A 22,499-nucleotide genomic window follows, 5' to 3' on the forward strand; every position below is an offset into this window, starting at 1 on the left:
ACCGACCGCGAATTTTAAAAACTCCATGATACTAAAGTTAGCTGACGTCTAATAATTTTTGGAATTCAAAACAATATATGATTAAAAAAATATTTAAAAAAATTGCACTTATAGTTTTTTGAATTTTCTGCATGTGTATTTTTTTAGTTTGTTTTTTTTTTTTAATTGACTTGTGGAAAAAAAAAATCCAAAAGTTGCTAATTGTTAACTCAAACTTCAGGATCATAAAATATGAGTGTAAATGTTGCAGATATGAAACAATTTATAAATTTAAAATAAATAAACTAATTAATTAGAATTATGAAATTTAAAAAATGCGCGTACAGATTTTTCTTATGTCTGAATGCGCATTTTTCCATTTTTATTCCACACTCATTCGTAAAATTCAATGAGTGTAAATGTAACTGACAATTATGAATTTTTTAAATTTTTAAATAAATAAATGAAATGTAAGTAGAATAAAAATTCAAAAAATGCGTATTTAGATAGTTGGAAAATCAGCGCGCGCATTTTTTAAAATTTAATTATTTAAATTTATTAATTTATTTATATAAAATTTCTATATTGTCTAATGTCTGCTACATTCACACTCATTAAAATTCAAACTTGATTCCCATTTCCAAGAAACGTCAAATTTTAAATATGACAGCTGATTGGCTGTCAAGAAAAACACGACCTTCAATTGGTCAAAACTTATATTACCACCAAAAACGATTCCTAGATGTCATCTTGATCGTTCCTCTATACTTTCTCCAGCCGGTGGCGCCCTCTGGAAGTCAAAGTGTCGTTGGGCTGGAAAATATGCAAGCGGAGTAAAAATAAAAATGTATGAGAAAGATAAAGAGGGGGTAAAAGAGAAAATCAGTGTATGTAATGCACCGAGAGTAGTATATTGTAATTGTATATATGTATATTTATACATATGTGTATTTTAAAATGATTTTATTGTAAAAATAATAAATCAGTGGAGTTTTTATAAATTTACAAAATTGATTATTTTAATGGTTTATTTTTATAATATTTTGGTTTTTTTGTGCAATATTTATGTTGAAAAGTATAATAATAATAATGATATTGTAAACACTGTTATTTATTTTATATTACCATTATTTTTTGGGTTATTAATTGTTTATGTGTTGTGAATAATTATGAAAATGGCTCAAGAAATAATAGATATTAATCTAACTCACCAAGAATTACAAATTCTATCAGAGTTAGACAGGTAATTTATTTAAAATACTTGCTAGCATTACATATTATACTTGCATGGGTAAAAAAAAACCTCTACTCCTTTACTTTTTTTATTTTGGTCCACTTTTCCCGTCTAACCTCCTGACCCCTTTTCCCACCCATCAATTGTATGTTTTATTGTTTTTAATACTAAATCTACGAGACCTCATGTTTATTATTAATCATTATCAACTAATTAATTAATTTATTTATTTATAATTGTTATTTATTTCAGCCGGCAGTTTGGGCTTTTGAAATTAAACCTACCGGAGCATGCTAAGAAAAAAGCACTAGTTGTTAAAGCTATCAAATATCTGGAGAAAATGCTGATACAGGCCCAAGCTGAGAAAACTAAAAAACGCAGGAGAAAATTAGACAGCCTCGAAGATGATAATTTTCAAGATAAATTTGAGGATGAGGATAAAGGGATCAGTATAGATCCCAAAACTTATTGTAAGTTGGGGCACTTTCATTTGCTGCTGGAAGATTACAGCAAAGGTAATTTTTATTAACTATTTCTTTAATTATTTAATTAATTAATTAATTAACTATGAATGATATTATTTTTAATTGCAGCGATGTCGGCGTATCAGAAGTTTTTTAATTTAAAAGTTGATTATTGGAAGGACGCGTGTTTTCTTTTTGGCCAAGGACTTTGTTATTATCATTTTAATGCCTATCAATGGTAAGTCCTTTTTTTTATCTTTTATTTTTAGATAATTCTTTAAGGGTAAGTTGAAATAATTCAAGTGTGCCCGTATTAAATGTACTCTAATAGTCACTTTAGTTTGAAATTGACTGTAATTTGACAATTGAAATTACCGAAATTTGCTGATAATTTAACAGCAAAAGGAAATAAAATTAGCGGTTAATTTTTCCTCAGTATGAAGTGACTTCTGCTACTAGACACAAAACCCTAATGAAAGTTTCCTTGAATTTTTTTGTCAAATGTTTGTCAACTTTGGGGTTTTCCATTTTTTGATGTCAATCTTTATGCAATTTTTGAAGTTTGCATTTTAATTAGGGCAATAAATTTACCTCAAATTGTATAGCACGTATACAAATTGTCGTCGAAAACGAAAAAACCCGAAGTTGACAGAGATTTGATAAAAAATTCAAGGAAATTTTTGTAAACTTTTGCTATTAGGGTAATTAATTGTTACTTGTAACAATTACACGTCATTGGTATTTAAAAAGTATCATAAATCAGGTAATTGCCAATTAATTTATCAGGTTTAAAATAATTTTTTAATTCTTTAATTTATCGAATAAAAAAAAATATTATTTTTTTCCGCCAAAATTAAAATTCTCAATTCCATGAACATAAAATTTTTTTAAGTACATTTTATGGCCCAATAACAAATCACTAAAAAAATACAAATATAATTAATCATAATTCAGAAAAATTACAATTTTACTCCAAAAACTGATGTATAAAAAAATACCAAGTGATTTACTTCAGAGAAAGTTGTGTCGATAAGAAAGACAACTTTCCCACCATGAGTAAATCCTAAAAATTTTTAAATTCAAAACAATCCATTTTTCATTGAAAACTCAAACGCTAGATGTCGCCATTTTCCGAGATGTTTATTCTGGCCTGGCGTACGTGCAAAATAGTCGCTGCTGCATGGCCGCATGACAACCAAAGTAATCGAATGAATGACCTGACAATCGATTTACTCAACGGAAATATTACGCGACCGTAATAGAAAAGCAATTAAACTCATAAAGATAAGCCCCCTTTCTACGAATTTAAAGACCCGATAATTGAAACAATTACTCTATTTTTATTATTTTTATTAATAGTAAATACATTTAATTCTAAAAAAAGACTACAGTAATTTTAAAAAACTCCAGTCAATGATCTTTGGGTTTTTAAATTATTCATTCTTTCTTTAGCCTCGGCTTCTTATTCTCATTCTGTTTCGTATGTTTTAGCTCCTGGTCCCTCGTATTTTTTCATTCTTTTTTCATATATATTTATACAGCGAACTGACGTACGTAAATAGAATTAAAAATCACCGCTGAAAGATTTAAACAAAGCATCAAAAATTTTAAAAAATTGGCTCGCTAAATATGTTGCAACATGTCATTAAAATCAGTAATAATGATTAAATAATTGCATAATAGCGTGTGAAAGAGACTAAACAAACGGAAGGGATGAGAAAAGGAAGCATTTACTGTGGATCTTTCGCCATGACTCGAGCGTGGTAGGTCACGTACACGGTGTTCGTGCCGAGGGAGCAAGAGCGAGAGGGCTAAAGAGTAAGCGAGTGAACCTTAGCCCCGATCGATCCTCTTGCAAACTCTCTCGGGCTTCATTCTAAGTAATTCCAACTTTCGAGATCTTTTTGCGACACCCTACGATCATTCTGACCTAAAATACCTCGCCTCAGAAAATCCACCCGGCGAACCATAAAAAATTACATAGCAACAAAAAGAAATGTTCATTTTTACTCCAATACTTTTACTTCAAGTCTTCTATTCATCGCAATCACTTATCGCAAACTCAGATGAATTGAACGTCAGCATCTGATGTTACTCAACTGAAAAAAATAGTAATAGTAATAATAATAATAATAATAATAATGTAGTCAGCGTAATGTCGAGCGGTGTAATACGTCATCGTATAAGAGTGTTTTGTGACCTACATTTGCCGATCAATATTCTTTGACCTACATTAAGTTTTTTATTACACATGTTTATTGTATTATTAATAACACACATGTGTCATTACATCTGTAAAAAAATAAAACGCAGGAACTAGAACACTCGGCTGTTACTTTCGATTATTTAATTTCACTTTCTTTTGGAGCGAATTTATTTAGAAAGTGATTAGCAGATTTAATTCCAATGCGCAGCATACTTTTTTAAATGATTATCTCAAGATATATACATATATTTTATACATATATTGTTTGTCGAGGTCATGGTCAGTCGGTGTGCGGAAATTGAGAGTCAATAAACTCTATACTATCCCGACCTTTATACGCCTTTATTCAATGTTACATGTCTTCTCTGGTATTTAAATTCAGGTAAATTTGTCTGGACAGTTCCGGAGTGCCCACTGTCCCGTCTATCGAGTTAGCGGTTGTAATTAAATTATAATTATAATTAAAATTACAGTACATGATGTAATAGAGTTACAGCACAAAGAGGAGTTGATAATTGTGCGGTTGCTGTAAATTGTTTGAAAATTATATCACAGGAAGTTGTCACCTGGACCCATTTGCTCCAGCTTCGAATGAGAGTGTGACGGTTTCGTTGACATTAAGTTCGCGGCGTATCCGAGATTTTCTCTAGTGTGACGTCACTGCATAGCGGATAAGTATATACTTATACGTGGAGTTGAAGGTAACGTGGGCGATCCCGAGAGTACGACATGACATATAACAACCAGTCGTAGTCATCATTACGTGACGTCACTTGAGCGTCCCGACGCACGTCGCGGTAAGATAACCAAATGCAAGAAAGAGACTGTGATATGAGGAAAAGGAAGGAGACAACAACATTATGCGATGAGAATACGAGGAGTTGAGAGCTGAGTCTGCACTGTAGTGCGGTGCTGTGCTCTGTCGTGTATACGTATTGCGGGTTCAATGACCTGACGTTCAGAGTTCAATACACCGCGTAGTCGTGATGCCTATACACTACACTCATACAGAGTGCTCATGTTTACACTTGTTCGCAGTCTCTCCTCTCCTTTCTTCTCTATCTCCATCATCACCATCATCATCATCATCATTTCCATGTCCATGGCAAGTATACTTTGCACTTGTTCAGGGTTTCATTTTCATTAGCTGGGTAGTTTCACCACTGGAACATGTCTTTCATTTTATTAATAAACTTCTATTTATATATACAGCAACTGAAGAATTTATCAGACATATATATACATATCCATATATGCTGAGTATATTGTTGTCCTGTTTCATAAGAATGTAAAGGGATTTAAATGTCTCTGTGGTCGCGGTTTGCTGCGCAGCAGAACCACCACCACCATCACCAAAAAGATGTACATGCATTAAACATCTAGATGCTGCACTGCTCCGAAATTAGTCACCACCTAAAAAGACTATTGATCAAGTAAAAGTCAATGACTTGGATGATCAATGCTGCGCTTCGGCTTTTACTTATCAGTTATCAGCGATGCATGCTGGCGGGAGGATTTAAATGTAAAATACTCTCCGACAACAAAGCGCGTTATGTTTAATTATCAAACTGTGGCCGCTAATTAACAATAATGCCTGGAAATTAACTGTTGAAGTAAATACGATGGGGTATGGTCTGAATCATAGGAACAAGACAATGGAAATGAGTAAAGTTATACGTTTATGAGTCTAGTAGTTATTTGAGTTGTTGTTTTAGTGTAAATTCCGTGAGTTCTCGTGACAACGAGCGTCGACGATGCATCGGGCGGTGGCTTGCGATACGACGGTTAGGTGTAACAAGACAGGATGGTAAATAGCGTATGAGTCCATACCAGTACAGTAGGTGTGTTAGTGACAGCAAGAGGAAGGAAGACAACACCAACACCAGCACAACCAACATCACCACGGCTAGAAACAAGGGCATTGCGCATGCGTGTTTTCTATCTTTACATATGCCGCTGGCTGGAAACTATGGAGTAAATGCGGACGGTGGATGTGCATTGCATTTAATTGTACGTCATACGTGCTCTGTACCCACATCCTACTTCTACTGTCCCTTTTACTCATACATATGTAGTCATATATATATGTCTACTATATATTCTATCGCTGAACAAAACTCTAGACAAAATTTTACCCGTGCCAGTACTGGGCATAGGCAGCAGTTCTCTTTAGCTTCTCACTGGTCGCACCCGTTCCGTCTACTCGTTTCGTCTCGTCTCCTATCCCTATCCGCTCCATTCTGCTGACTTCCCCTCTTCCTTCTTCTTCATCACTTCCACTAAACTCTACACCATTCTACTACTATACTACTACATCTACTGCTACTATAACTAAACTCCGATCCACGGGTTCTTGGTTCAGTATTATGCTACTACTCCTTACCGCACCGTTTTTCCACCACCCCCTCTCATACTACTGGCAACACTGGCGTCCTGCGCGGTGTCCTGGTGCTCAACTGTGTTCTGGCTCTGTGTTGAACGCCAGCTCACGCGTCAGCGGCCGCCAGTCGCGCGAGATTCTTTAAAGACTCGGGTCTCTCGCTCTCTCACTGCCATTAGTTTATAAATTTAATTTATTTATCAATTTACATACGTAAATTTAGTGTTAATTACTATCACTATCAATACTAATAATAATAATAATAATAATAATTAATCAATTATTTATAAAAAAAAAAGTATAAATAAATAAAACCGATAATACTTGTGTTCATTTACTGCCGTGATTTAAATCGAGTTTGACACATTTTTATACTCAACATAACAGTTTATATATACATATATAAATATATAAATATATATAAAAAAAAATCCTTGGATTTTAATTGTTGATGTGCATAAATAAATTACACATTTAAAAATAAATCATTTCCTGATAAGTGTGTTTATTATTATTGCGCGGTTTTTTCAAAACAAACTTGAGCAGATTATTTATCTTAATTATAAATTATTTAAATTAAATATCCAGTCATATCGGAGTTTACTTAAGTAAAGAAAAGAGAAGGAAAAAAAATTTTTTTTTAAAATAAAATAACACCAGCGCGCCGTATGTAAAATAAATAACATAAATAAAATAATCTTAATTCAGAGCGATTACGTTTTATCTTATTAAAGTTTTTAAGAGCTTCACCTTGAAGCCGGAGCATAGCAGCAGTGCAGTGTAATCAAGTGTGATATTGCCACTAGTGGATGGTCATCTAAACGTGCTGTATGTTTATATACACGATATATTTATTATTTATATATATGTATATAAATATAAATATAATAGTAGAGAAACGAGTGTTACACAAGAGCTAAGACTGCTGGCTTCACTCGATAGGGTTGAGATTTAAATTCCAATCACCAGTCGTATCGCTGAGACATTTAAATGGTGAGTCTCATCTTTTTATTGTCATTATTATTATTACATAATTACCTTGAAGTTGAGTAACGGCTTTAAATAGTAATTGTTGTTGTTATTATTATTGTATGTAATTATAATAATTATTATTATTATTTTTTTTTTTTTTTTTTTTTTTTTTTTTATAACAAACTCTGAATGATAAGTTAGATCGTGTGCTAAATGGAACGTCCATGAGGAACATCGATAATGAATTAATTAACAAAATGGCGGTAATTGATGATAATGAACTGTTAAAATTTTTTTTAAACAATGCGGATTCCCTTGGAATGAAATTTACTCCAAAGGGAGTATTTTAAATACCAAAACTCTAGTTGAGAAATTACTCCACTGAAAATTTTTATTTACTCCGTTACGGAGTAATTTTTTAAAAAATTCAAATTTAAATAAAATCTACACTGCGAATTAACTCTGGATTTTTTAGTCTGATTATTATAAAGATGATTATTTTGATGATTCAAAGTATGGATTTAAATGTGTGCGTTGTTGCTGATAGTAATAAAACATGTATCGTGATGTAGTGGCCTACACGATGATGGAGAAACCGTTACGGCATATATCGCAGTGGGTCAATGCAACAAGTCGCGCGAATACGTCGTGATAGGCTCACGACATGACTAATTGCACTGGGGTATGCGTGCCTGCATTTGTGGATTCGAGTTGATAAATAAATGAATGACAAATGGGGAAATACATATACATTGATATGTGAAACCGATATCGATAGATAATTGCATATGTAATAAGGCTCGTAATGGCTGACAAGTTATACTACTGCATGGCAGTAGGATTTGTTTGAAAGAACTCCTCTGCATCTGAGAAACTGCCGGATAATGACGATATGACAAGAGTACTTGAGTTGTACTGACAAGAGTTTGCCACCGCGATACCACGAGCGAGTAAGCAGCTGAGAAACGAGGTCACGTGTGCGCAATACCAACCCAGCCACGTTTATGTCACGATTTAACTAAACTAAACACTAATTGCACATAAATATACAACAGATAGGTGAGCTAGTGGTAACGCAATGCAATCTTATTTGTATTTAAAATATTTTCTGTCCTTATATATAAATATTACATGTATTTACTGTATACGTGCGTGCATGTATACATTTTTTAGGGCATTCAATAGCTAACCTGGGAAACTTCCTGTATATTTAACAAAACAAGTACATAAAGAGTACTTGAGTCGAGGATATCGATGCACAAAAGGCTCATGGTGCTTCTGCTTTTGCTTCTGCTTCTGTTTCTGGTTGGTTGGTTCACCTTTTATTCCCGCATAGCCTCAAGCTTTTTATTACGTACGTTTTTTATTTTTCCTTGCCCTTGTCTAGGACGAGGCGCTGTCGCCAGGGGCGAGCCTCGACGTGCCCAGAATTAAATCCAATGGGAGAGCTGGTTGCTGTAAAAAACCTGTTCGCGAGATCAAATTCTCATCTCGTTCACTCTCGAAAATAATAATCGTTTCAGTCGGTTCTATTCCCTTGTGTTGCCAAAGCTGATATCGTGCATTCGAGTGTTTACATACGCACTGGTTATCAGTTACAGTTACGTATCGTATCGCTTTTTTTGATACACGAGATAAGATACTGATGACATGCACACTCTTTCATGTATTTGAAACATCTGTTTTGTGTTGATCCACAAAAGTCTAGACTCTTGAGACCCAAATTAATAATGAGCGAGATAAGTCTTGAGAAAAAGAAACAAGAAAATTTAATTTATTATTTAATTAATCAACCACAGGGATGAGGGAGATAAAGCTCTGTTCTGTACTGACAGTTTGTTTAAACAAAAGTTTAAGAGAAAGTATTGAAGTGAATTTCAGTATCGGTATTTTGTGGGTCCATAGTTAGTGACTGTGACCCTGAAAGTTCAACAGCCCTCTATGCAGCAACGTCACAACGTTCTCCTCTTCTATCTTCTCCTCATCCTCGATACGACTCTCAGCTCTCGACTAAACTCTTGGCTTTGTGTGTTCCTTGCGGTGAACCCGCAAGTTCGCTCAGCCAGCTCTAGCGAGTTTGTCGGTGGGCCAAAATTCAATCCTATATACTCACACACTACACTAAATTATTCACTCACACCACACATTGTATACTTTAATCGCCGAGACCTTCGTCTCGTTCTTTGTACTATGTAATTTTTTTTTTTTTTTTTTTTTTTTTTTTCATTATCATTTATTATTATTATTATTTTTTCAGATTATTTTATTTATGGCCTACATGGCCATCCGACAGACCGCCGAATTTAAATTCGATGCATTTTCATACGTGCGTGAGTCAAGCACGCGTTTCACCGGAAACTCATGCTATTGTTGCATTTTGTTTCTTTCCGGTCTTTAATATCCTCACACTCCATACCATGTTCTAATTGACTCGGAAAAAATTTCAAAAATTTTTTAATTCACAAAAAAATAAATGTAATATTTTTTTTCTTCAACAAAACTTTTACAGTCGTATGTACAGTAGTTAGAACTACAATAACCACGTAAATTGTTTAGACGGGGGTGCAACTGCTATTATTGATCAGTATCATATAGCGAGCGAGGGTTCAATTTGTACATTTATATGTATATATATATATAGAAAGACGAGCTAACGCGTGTCAGGTTTACATGCCGAGTACGGTCGCATGTTACAACTTTGCTCGTACGTTTAATTATTCACTAATAAAATTAAAAGTATATATTTTTTATATATTTTAATTATTAACAACTGTTCCATCCGACAAAAGTCGCGGGTTACTACGCGAGCCCATGGAAAAAAAATTTTAAAAAATATAAATTTCACTTGAGACGGAGTAGAGTTCAGAGTCTAGCCGAGGTATAATAAAATAACATACGGGGCTATCGGGTATTGAAAGTTTTAACCAATGAAAAATTTACCCCACGCAATTCAGAGCCTCAGACGACGAATCCATCAGCAATAGAAACCTACGGCATTAGAGCGAACAATTGAACGACCCTATTGCTCTTTGAAAGTTTCATGTGTGCACGTGACGCATAGCCGTGTATTTACTTGGTGTATATATTTTATATTCTATTATATACTTTAATGCTGCGTCCATGAAAGATCTACAAGGGAAGAATATAAAATAAAAAAGTAAAAAAAATTTTTTTTTGTCCAGACCCCAAATTGTACGGAGCACTAAGCTCGTATTTGTTCGTACTCACATCTCAAATTGTCGAATGATCTTGATAATTTTATTTTTTATTCTCTTCAATAACACACATTTTACTTTTTAAAATACTCTTATCTTGTTTGAGTATTTTTTTAGTCTATTTAAACCAAGACAATAAATGTAATGCTTTTCTTTACATACATCTTTCATTGAATGAATATTATTTTTATTTTTTCTTTTTTTTTTTTTTTTTTTTTTGGTGAATTACAAGACATTTAAATGAATGAATTTTTCAGCGGATGTAAAAGCGCATGTTTCAAGAGAACCGAAAGCCACAGGAAATTCGGGAGAGCATACCAGGTGTCTTGATCTCTCCTATATCTATATACACTTTATTATTATTATTTTATCTTTTTATTTCCGGATGTCGGCGTACACAAAGCCACGTCCATGTTTGTTGAAAAAATATAATAATTTAGTAACATACTCAGGAAGATAATTTTAAGAGAGTCTTAAGGGCATTCTCAGACAGTACCCCCTACTTTTTTTTAAATATTTAATGGCAATTGTTAATTATATTTAAATTTTATTAATTAATTAAAAATAAAATTAAGCGGTAATTGAAAAAATTAAATTGTTAGCAATTGGAAGTCAAGTTTTAAAAAAGTTAAAGTATTAATTAAAAAAAAACGACTACGCAGTTACAATTTCGACGTGACATTGATTTCTAAAAAAATTATTGACAGCTATTATCAATTAGGAGTTAAGCGAAATTTGGTAAATAAATTTCAGTAAAATCTTGATATGATTCAAATTTTTTAAATTTCATTTTACTCCAAATTGTAAGTAATTTTTTTAAAAATCAGTTATGACAGTTCTAGTTCATTAAATATTTTTTAAAAGTAGGGGGAGGGGGTGTGTTTGAGAATGCCCTTAATATTTTTCAAATTTCAAAACGGTAGTATAATTTTATTAATTATAATTTTGAAAAAAATTACTTACAGTTTTTATTAATAAGGAGTAAAATAAAATTTGGTAAATAAATTTGACTTCAAATTAATGTCAACTCTAAATATTTTTTTTTCAAATCTACATTTGGATGACAATTGTAACTATTGTCCAGTTTCCAATTACTGCTTTATTTTTTTTTAAATTAATTGACAAAATTTGAGTACGGTTATGACAGTTCCAGTTCATTGAATTTTTTTGTGTGGGAGGGGGAAGGGTGTCTGAGTATGCCCTTAATAAGTATTTTTACCTGTCGGTTCACCGAAACGGCGATTGATTTGTTAAGGAGTTGCTGCGTATAATAATAATGTATGTAAAAAAAAAAAAAAAAAATAAGGAATATATTGCAGTTTGTGCTATAGGTTGTAGATGTATCATATAGTCCAGCTGGCAAACAGCTGCCCACATCCTGTCTTACACCCAATGTCTTGCTTGAAACAAATATATATAAATATACATTTATATGTATACCTTGGCTATACGAGACCTCATTCTACTTACTCTCTTATATATTCTCTTTCTTGGCAATGGTAAAAAAAATAAAAGTTGAGAAAAAGAGTGGCGCTGCAGGAACTAAGACGATGGTGGACAGGCAGGTGCAATGGGCACGCGACCACTACCAACGCGTGCGCAAGCTCGTCAAAAAAAAAAAAAAGAAAATATTCTTTATTATTGTTTTTTATTTTTTTTGTTTTATTTCGCATTGAATTTGCACATGAGCGAGTCTATTGAAGCTCATACAGGTGCAAATACACGTACGTTTGTTTAATTTTTAAATATTATTTTAAGTAATTATGCCAATGGATTTTAATCCGTTGGATTTTCCACAAAAAAACACCTGCGCAATTATCAAGAGACATCTGTCATTACACGATTATTATAATTTACATATATTTATATAATTACTTTCAATGAGATATATATTTTATTATAGTAATAGTTATAGAAATATAAATAGTAATAATAATAACAACAGTACTTGTAATAATAATAATGATAATGATAAATGTTTAGTATTATGCCGATATTGTTTTATGATTACAAAAAATAGCTGAAGGACTTGTTTATGAAAGAGAAACGGAAGAGAATGGCGATTTCTTGTCCACGACAATGCAACAAGCGTTACGAAAGTACTGCAACAGTTGTGATGGCGTAATATTTTCCCGTTGGCTTTTTCTTTATACATTTATATATATAACTCTTTATACCGAGCATCAGAAATACTTAAACATCTAATAAAAGTAGACAATTGATGTAAATATTTATACTTCCAAGATGCTAAAAGTAGCCGACATCAAAAAATTTAATTTTTTTTAAATTACCATTTAAATTGTCATCAGAAAATTTTTTTAAAAATTTTTGACTGTCAGTATTTACTTAAAGTAAATTAATTTTTTCAATAATTGCCATTTTTAGCATCATATATTTATTTATATTTTATGCCACTGAAGTTAGCCGATTCCGATAATTTTTGGATTTTTTTTCCATATGACACTTTATAAAAAAATGAAAATTATTTTTAAAAATTGTGCCTACAGTTTTTAAAATTTTCTACATGTGTGCATTTATAGAATTTTTGTTTTATTAAATTTTTAAATTGGCTCTTATCTGTTACATTGACAATCAGGATTGTGGTGAAAAAAAAATTTAGATGTCAAATTGGGTTGTAGTAAAATTCTAATGAATGAAAAGGGTTTAAAAATATATACATAGTTAATGAATGCATTGAGATTGGGATTAAATAAAAACAGGAAAAGAACACTCGCATTCACACACATATATATATATATATATATATATATATATATATATATATATATACATTTCATTAACACCAAGTTCTCCCCTACGTTATCTCTTGTCATTACTGTGTATCAGTTTATGTATATTCATAATTTTAAAAAACTTCTACCTTTGAGATCACTCGTGCGATTACTTAATTGTTGTATTTAAAATTTAAAAGGGCGCACTTGTAATACCTGCATATATTACCATATTATTTTAGTTAATTTAATAAATATATATATATAAAAAATTTTTTTTCCAGGGCTGTGAAGTCGCTGCAAAAGGTTTTATGGGTGGATCCAAGTTTTCCGCGTGCCTGTGAAGTTCATGTACGGCTCGGTCTTTCGCACAAGGTCCTCTCTGATTTTGATGCTTCACTCAAACACCTGACACTTGCACTTATTGATGCTAGTACACCAGCATCATACACCAAACTTGAAAGTACGTATTTTTATTTTTACATTTGTCTGTAAATTTAAATTCATATTTTTTTTTTTTACTTTTTAAAACTTTTCTTGAAATTTAACGCAAATTACTCGAAATTATTAACAAGTTCAAATTAGCGAAAAATATTAAATATATATATATATATATATATATATATATATATATATATATATATATATATATATATATATATATATATATATATATATATATATATATACTTATTTGTATACTTAATTTTAAAAATCCGAGTGATAAATGTCATAAAAAATTTTAATTCGAAAACAGAAAATTTTTAACAGAATACTTGCATATTTATTTACAATACATAAATAACTATCTACTCCAATCGCAAGCAATCGATTGTCACAATATAGAGCACGAGAAACCGATTAATAATAAAAATAAAAATAATATCGATTAATATTACAAGGGGTTGTCTTGATTCTTTTACTTTCTGTTCTTTCGTAAACTTGACCCGGTTTATCTTATAAATACACTCGCAATGACAACAACAATAATTATTTACATTTATAATTTAAATATTTATAAAATCACCGCTACCGCATACTTATATATTAGGTTTCATTTAATCTAATAATCGCAAACATGCAATGGAAATAAAAATAATAATAAATATGAGTAAAAGTATGATAAAGATAGAGACAAGTTAAAACGAGATGAAAAGAGGAAGCATTTATAGTTCGGTACGAGTACCGGTTTTTCGAGAGTTCGAAGACCCCAGGTATTTTTCTTTTCACGTGTACTTCGGTCATATGTTTCTACATGTGACATTGCGTTTCAAATATTTTATTTATATTACTAATTAATTTTTTTACATGACACTGACAGTAACCGACACCTGACAATTTTCGAATTTTTAATTATCTCTTTTTGAAAATTCTTCCCACGCATTTTTAAAAATTTTTACCTGTCAGTATTTAGTTCATTGAAAATAAATAATTTTATTAACGACTGCTACCGTCAGTATAATTTATTTACATATATTAATTATTATATATTTTTTAATTACAGTCAGATTCCATATTGCCCACTTGTACGAAGTACAAAGTAAATATCGGCTGGCCAAGGAGCATTACGAAATTTTGCTTAAAGAAAGGGCTCTATCACTTAATCTAAGATCGGATATTTGTCGGCAATTAGGTAATTATTGTTATTAATTAATGAATTTATTGTTAATAAGATTTAAGGGATGATGGATAAGCAATAATATATAAATGTTTAATCAAGTATACTTTGGGTTGTCGTCAACTTGAAGGTTGAACGGGTGTAGAGCTTGGCAGACACGTATATTGATTTATTCCAAGGGTCGAAGAGTAAGCGCGGGGACAGAGGGGCGGTTGCGTCGGGGATGAAACAGGGAAAGAGATTTCTGGATACCGAATAAAAGATAGAGTGAGATCGAGCTGCAAACCACTGGAGGGCACTCATGGTGGGGGTAATTGTAGGCGGGTTTTTTTAAATTTTAAAATTAATAACCCTTCTGATAAAAATTTGTCTCGTCCGCAGTAGAAGATAAAATTTATATTTTTATTATTATGTGAATACTTTTTATCATACATTTGTACAAATATTTACATGCATAATGAGTTGAAAAAATTATCATGAGTTGGACGCTCATTTTTGATTCACCCTTTTATATATTTTAGTCTCGTAGTTGTTTTATTTTTTCGTTTCCCATAATTTAGCAGCCAAATAAAATATTTAAGCTAAATGTTGTTGGACTACGTGATGCTATGAGCAGCCCCAATGGCGGTCTCATACCCGCACAGCCGAATAGGAAACCTAGGTCTATAAACCTTCCCCAAAGATTGTCAATGGGAAAAAAGAGGGGACTGTAAGCCAGGTGTTAGTATGCCAGGCTGCCAGTTAGCCTAGTTCATGCCATAGATACTTGTAGCTCGTCAAGTCATCATAATATATATAATATATACACATGCATACATATATTTAATAATAACAGTAAACATTCTAAGTGCGAAAAATAAATTATTTTTATCAAAAAAAAATTATATTTATTTATTTAAATTAAATTTGTAATTAAATTTAAGCTTTTAATATTTACTGTCAGAATTATATTAAGTTCAGTTGGTCGAGTGAAGGACTTAAGGATTAAGTGAGTGAAGGTTACGAAAAGTAAAATAGATAGTGAGAGTTTAGAATTGTTTAAATTTTATTAGTGAACGGGGTCTACGCCAATGGTAACTGAGGGTTGTAATTCGAGACAAAATTTGGGGGGAGAAAAGTATAAGACGAAGACCAAGACGAGGATTTAACGAAAGATAAATTGGTGGGGCAAAGTGGCTATTGAAAATCGTATACCTGCGAAATTCCTATTCAGGATCTCAGTTATTTAGTTTCTAGCATCCTAGTAGTTACTTAGACAATTTGTCTCGGGTTCACAGGAATCGGCTCCACTGATAATTTACTATATTTTATTTCGTGTCTGGTTAAATTAATTTTTTTCGAACATTTTGTGGATTATTTAAGGATGGATGTACCATGTGGTTGACAGTTCTATCCTCGGTGTGCCCAAGCAGCATAAGCATGTGTTTGCAATCCAGCTTCTACAGAGATCAATTGAGGCAGAGCCCAAAAGTGGACAGAGCCTTTATCTGCTGGGTCGCTGTCTAGCAGCTGCTAACAAAATTCACGAAGCCTTCGTTGCCTACAGGTATTTTTAAATAAATAAATAAATAATCAATTGCTTGCTTGAGAATCAAATTTATTTATTTTTTTATCTTACCAGAAATTCTGTCGAGAAAACTGAAGGTAATGCAGACACCTGGTGCAGCATAGGTGTACTCTATCAGCAGCAAAACCAGCCTATGGATGCACTCCAAGCTTACATATGTGCAGTACAATTAGACAAAACGCACTCAGCAGCTTGGACTAATCTTGGAATTTTATATGAGTCTGTTAGTCAACCAAAAGACGCGCTAGCTTGCTATCTTAACGCTTCGAGGTAATTATCTGATAAACAAAAATATTTAATTAAACATCTGTCCATAAATTTGTGACTAATTATTTTTTATTTCAGAAGTAATAGTAATTTATCAAGTCCTTCGACGGCATTAGTCGGGCTGGGCGGTGTTAAATCCGGAGGAAACGTTCCTATGAATCCATCTTTACATCAACGTATAAATTTTCTCCAGAGTCATCTCAGTCAAGCTCCGATGCCATCAGTTGCAGCCAAGTAAGCAGCAATATAATTTTATTACGCAATATTTTACGGTAATTGTAAAAATATAAAATTTTCACTTCACGGGACCTTTTTTTTTTTTCTTTTGTTCCATAAAGAAGACGAGCATTGCCGTCAATTGAAGAAGCATGGAATTTACCAATAAGCGCCGAGATGTCTAGTAGACAACAGCAGCAGCCTGCGAGCCAGGCAGGTTATAAATACAGTGCGACAACACCTACAGGACCCCCGCCCCCTTATCCTCAAGGTCAAGGACCAAACATTGTCACTACAAAAAGATTTAAAGCCGGCGATGAGCCAATAGCCGTTCCGCCTCAACAGCAGCAGCAACAACAGCAGCAGCAGCAACAACAACAGCCGCAGCAGCAACAACAGCGACCTCCCCCATTTTACCTGACAACCCAACAGCTTCAAATGCTGCAATTCTTCCAACAGAATCAGGGAAATCTTACCCAACAGCAGCAGGGAGTATTGCAGCAACTGCAAGTGCAGTACCGACTTATGCAGCAGCACCAGCAGCAAATTAGATCACAGCAGCAGCAAGCCGCTCAGAGGGGATTAAGACCCGGGCAACCCGGATATCCGACAGGTTATACAAATATCAGAGAAGGACAACAGCCCCAGCAGCAGCAACCACAGCCAGGTGTCATTAAGAACTATGGAATGTCACAACAGCAACCACAGGGTGGAACTGTCGCTCTGCAAACCGGATTTTCGGATTCAAATGTTACCTACAATACCGCCGCTACCGGGAATACCCAACAGAGTCCCGGTATGCCGTACAAATCAGCAGCTGACTCGAGTTATTCACAGCGTAATCCTGGTCAGTACAATCACTACCAGTCTAATCAATACGGGACTCAAGGTTACACTCAGATAACTTCAACAACGGGAAATAATTATCCGGAAAGTAGTTCTGCGGGTGGTAATAAAGACATGAATGTTATTGATCAAGAGCTACATGCTTTGTTATCACAAAAAGATCTTGCGACAACCCTGGCTGAAGACCTGCTCAAGCACTTTGGCTCCGAGGATTTAGATGTCAAGGATGACAGCCCGTCCATTATGAACAATGGGACTCTGAGCTCGGGCCCGTTCTCGCCCTCGAATTTGGAGACCAATGAAAGAATAAAGGAAGTTAAGGTCGAGAAGGTGGACACTGACTGTGAAATAAATTCGGTTGCTGAAAGTGTTAAGTGTGAGGCAACATCTAGTACCAATAATAGTAATAATAATAATAATAGTAATAGTAATAATATTAATGTTAATAATAGAATTGACTCACTTCGTAGCAACAGTAGTAATAGTAGCAATAGTGAGCCAGTTTTGAAACTCGAGAGTCTGAGAGAATCCCCGGTCGATCCGGAATTCTCAATAGAAATGGACGCGAAGAGTATTATCGAAGCTTGCAAGGGTCAGGGTTTGAAGGGCGTGCCAAATTGCTCAATACTGTCAGATCGTTCGCCACCACCGTCACCACCAGATCCTCCGGCTCAGAGACTCACCAGAGAACAGCTTTTGCCACCAACTCCAAGTGTATATTTAGAAAATAAAAAGGATGCGTTTAGTCCCCAGCTCCAGGAGTTTTGTCTTAAGCATCCGATTGCTGTGATTCGTGGCTTGGCGGCTGCACTTAAGCTTGATCTCGGTCTCTTTTCGACAAAGACATTAGTCGAGGCGAATCCCGACCACGGAATCGAAGTGAGGACTCAGATGCAGCAGACTAGTGATGAAAATTGGGACCCCATTATGTCGCGCAAAGTCTGGGGCTGCATAAGCCACCGCAGTCATACGACAATAGCCAAGTACGCGCAGTATCAAGCTTCTAGTTTCCAGGAAAGTCTCAAGGAAGAGCGCGAAAAGTCACAGGGTATACATACTGCTAATTTGTCAGACTCGGATTCGAAAGACAGCACTGGAGTAGTTAAAAAAAAAAAGAACGCCTATGGATTGGCTGGACGACCGGGTTCCAAGATGCTAAGGTTCGGTACCAACGTTGATTTGTCGGACGAGAGGAAGTGGAAGACGCAGCTGCAGGAGCTGATGAAATTGCCGGCATTCGCTAGAGTCGTTTCTGCTGGGAACATGCTCAGTCATGTTGGACACGTGATTCTTGGTATGAATACGGTCCAGCTGTACATGAAAGTTCCTGGCAGCCGGACACCCGGTCATCAAGAGAACAATAATTTTTGTTCGATAAATATAAACATTGGACCGGGTGACTGCGAGTGGTTTGCAGTTCCTGACGCTTACTGGGGTGTTATTCACAATCTCTGCGAGCGTAACAACATAAATTATCTCCATGGCAGCTGGTGGCCGTCGCTCGAAGACTTGTACGATGAAAATATACCAGTATACAGATTTTTACAACGACCTGGTGACTTGGTGTGGGTCAACGCGGGATGTGTACACTGGGTACAGGCTGTCGGCTGGTGTAACAACATCGCCTGGAACGTGGGACCACTGACTGCACGACAGTATCAACTGGCTATCGAACGCTATGAATGGAACAAACTCCAGTCATTCAAGTCTATTGTTCCCATGGTACATTTGTCGTGGAATTTAGCAAGAAATATTAAAGTATCTGATCCACGTTTGTTTGAACTTATTAAAAATTGTTTGCTACGAACAATGAGACACTGTTGTATTATATTAGAATTCGTTAAGAACAAAGGCGTTGAAGTGAGATTTCATGGCAGGGGAAAGAACGAAGCCTCTCATTATTGCGGCCAGTGTGAGGTGAGTTATCATAAATTATTATTATATTAATTGTTAATTTTATCAGTTTATAAATGGCGGGAAATTTTTAATTTTTTAAATAATTTAAAATTCTACTTTTTTTCTTTTTTTTTTTTCTTACAAATTTTTAATGAAAAAATTTATTGATTCTATTTAAAATAAAGTAAAACTGTAGTCATTTTAAAAATTTTTATTTTATAATAATTTTTATAAATTTTATGGGTTGAAAATTTTTTAATTTATTTTTACTAAATTTAGCTGTCAGATAAAATTTTTAATTTATTATTAATTGAATAATTTTTTTCAATTAGTTTATAAATGGCGGGAATTTTAAATTTTTTTAATAATTTAAAATTCTACTTTTTTTCTTTTTTTTTTTTTTCTTAAAAATTTTTATTGAAGGAAAAATTTGTAAAAATTTTTATTTTATTATTATTATGATAATATTTAATGATTTATTTAATTGTTACAGATTGAAGTCTTTAATATTTTATTTATAAGAGAACAAGAAAAACGTCACGTAGTCCATTGTATGGATTGCGCCCGCAAACAATCCCCGTCACTTGAAGGATTCGTGTGCCTCGAGGAGTACAGAATGCGTGATCTGATGGACGTGTACAATGGATTTACACTTCACACGACTTCAATCTCATCCGCAATCGTCGCGCCACAGCCGACCCAGACTTCTTGAGGATTCTTCGCCGAGCACAGATATTTCGATTACTTCTAACCACTACAGTAGGCAAGCTACTTTACGACTTAAATGTCTGTCTGTCTGGCCAAAATTTTCGAGATATATATATTTATATATATACATAAATATTACAGTAATAAGTAAGTCAACAAAAGTAATAAGCCTCGTCCACGTACCTGAGAGTTACTTTGTGAAAAAGAAAGAAAGATAGAACTCGTATGGTGAGAGAGCGTGGAACCTTACGTGTAGTTGCTTTATTTTATTTTATTTTATTTTACTATAAATACAAGTTAGTTAGAACTATTTGTACAAATAATTAGCCTAATTATCCGTTAAATAAGTACCAAGCATCAATTTATATAAAAAAGAATCGCCTTTAAACAATATTAATATTAATATTATTATTATTACTATTGATAATATTATTTTTAAATATTAAAATTTAATCGGCGTGTTCTTATTGATATCAGTTTTATAAAATAAATTATAAAGACCCGCATACAGCAGTAAACACAAAGAAATTTATCGTTAGTGTAAAAGTGATGAACGCTTTGCCACGTTAATTATTTCTTATTATTAATTATATCGACCGATTTTATTTAAATTACGATTAATACAATTACGACTACGACTATGACTGTGACTACACTGCCAATTATTATATTTAATCATTTTTTTAAATAGTAAATTGCGCGGCAAGGGATGAAGTAAGACGATTTCAGACGAGAGTCAAATTGACATCTCAAGTATGAAGTCGAGTTTTATTCCGTGCCACGGAATATAATTCTCATATTTCCTGCATTGATACTGAGAGTTTTATTGTCTGGAGTCAGTCGTAGTAGATTGATTTTTTTAAAAAAGCGCGGCAAAAAATTCTGTTTTTTAAATTTGAAATTTTTTAATAATTTGACGAGCAAAATAACGAATTTTTATAAATTTTTTTTATTGGAACTGTTTTTTTAAATTTTTAAACACAATTGTCATCTAATGGCGCAATTGGGTGACATCCATAAGATGGCAATTGAGGCTGATTTTTGATTATGAATTAGGCACCAAAATGTTGATAAATTACTCCGAAATTTCATCAGAAAAAATATCTGGCAAAAATTTAATTACAAATAATTAATGTCATCTGAATGACGTCAATTGATATAACGTTTGAATGCGGGTAAAAAATACAAATTTTCTATTTATAAAAATTTGGCTTTGAGACAAAATAAATTTTGTCTTGTCTTTTGTAAAATTTTTTTTGACATCTCAAAGTTGTCTCTGCTACAATAAACAAATGCGATTTTTTAGGATTAAAAAAATCAGTAATTAATTTCGTGGGTAGAACTTAATCAGTTCGACTGACAAAACATTTAAATTCGCAACTTCAATGCAGTTGATATGAATTTTCTTTTTATTATCAATGATCGAGGACCTTTTTAAAAAAAAACCGCAATACTACATGCAAATCTGCTCAAGGAGAAGCTCGAGGGAGTTTTTTTAACGGGTGACAAAAAAATGATAACAATTTTTATAATAAATAAATAAGTAACAATTAAATTTTTTTTTGCCTAAATCTCTTGACTCTTTTTATATAAAAAAACTAAACTGTAAATTTTCCTATAGGACAATTTTAATTAAATAAATTGATACATATTTTCTTAGGACGCGTCTCTCGCGAAACTTGATATTTTATAAAATAAATAATAATAATAAAATAACGGTACTTTAGTATCTCGATTAATAAATTAATTAAATTAACGAATGAAAATAAATGAATTTAAAAGTTGATAAAAAGATAAATGCGCGCAACTGATAAAATGTGTATGTAATTTTTAAAATCAGTGGAATATAGTTTTATTTAAATTTTTATTTAAGATAATTATTAATGAGTAATAATAATAATTAAAAAAAAAATATCACGGGATTTTAATATGAAATGTTGCACGCAATAATGATCTCAGTTCAATAAAAAATAAATCGGCAGCAACTTTCAAATTTATTCTGCCAATTATTTATAAATGGATTGTAAAAAATAAATAATAATAATAATAATAATAATAATAATAATAACAATAATTATGATAAATTTTATAATTTGTTTAGTTGTATTGTATTGTATTTAATTGATCAATTATGAAAAATAATAATTTAGGATTTAAAAATAACGCGCGTGCGTTTTTAATAAAAAAAAAAAAAAAAAA

At 32.8% G+C, this 22,499-nt stretch overlaps 1 protein-coding gene across 2 annotated transcripts; it reads left to right on the top strand.

Moving 5' to 3' along the window:
* Positions 1–854: 854 nt before the first annotated feature.
* Positions 855–22,475, top strand: LOC103569314 (histone demethylase UTY). Of its 2 annotated transcripts, none has more exons than XM_053739684.1 (10): positions 855–1,222; positions 1,466–1,728; positions 1,807–1,915; positions 13,467–13,645; positions 14,687–14,815; positions 16,163–16,346; positions 16,422–16,637; positions 16,713–16,868; positions 16,973–19,613; positions 20,086–22,475. In XM_053739684.1, exons 1-10 carry the CDS (start codon positions 1,149–1,151, stop codon positions 20,302–20,304), a joined length of 4,170 nt encoding a protein of 1,389 aa, XP_053595659.1. In that variant the 5' UTR covers positions 855–1,148; the 3' UTR covers positions 20,305–22,475. The 2 variants fall into 2 exon arrangements, with proteins under 2 accessions (XP_053595659.1, XP_053595660.1); XM_053739685.1 differs by having other exon boundaries at positions 16,716–16,868.
* Positions 22,476–22,499: the final 24 nt, after the last annotated feature.

This window comes from Microplitis demolitor, chromosome 5 (assembly GCF_026212275.2).
Source record: "Microplitis demolitor isolate Queensland-Clemson2020A chromosome 5, iyMicDemo2.1a, whole genome shotgun sequence".
In the NCBI taxonomy this organism is placed as follows: Eukaryota; Metazoa; Arthropoda; class Insecta; order Hymenoptera; family Braconidae; genus Microplitis; species Microplitis demolitor.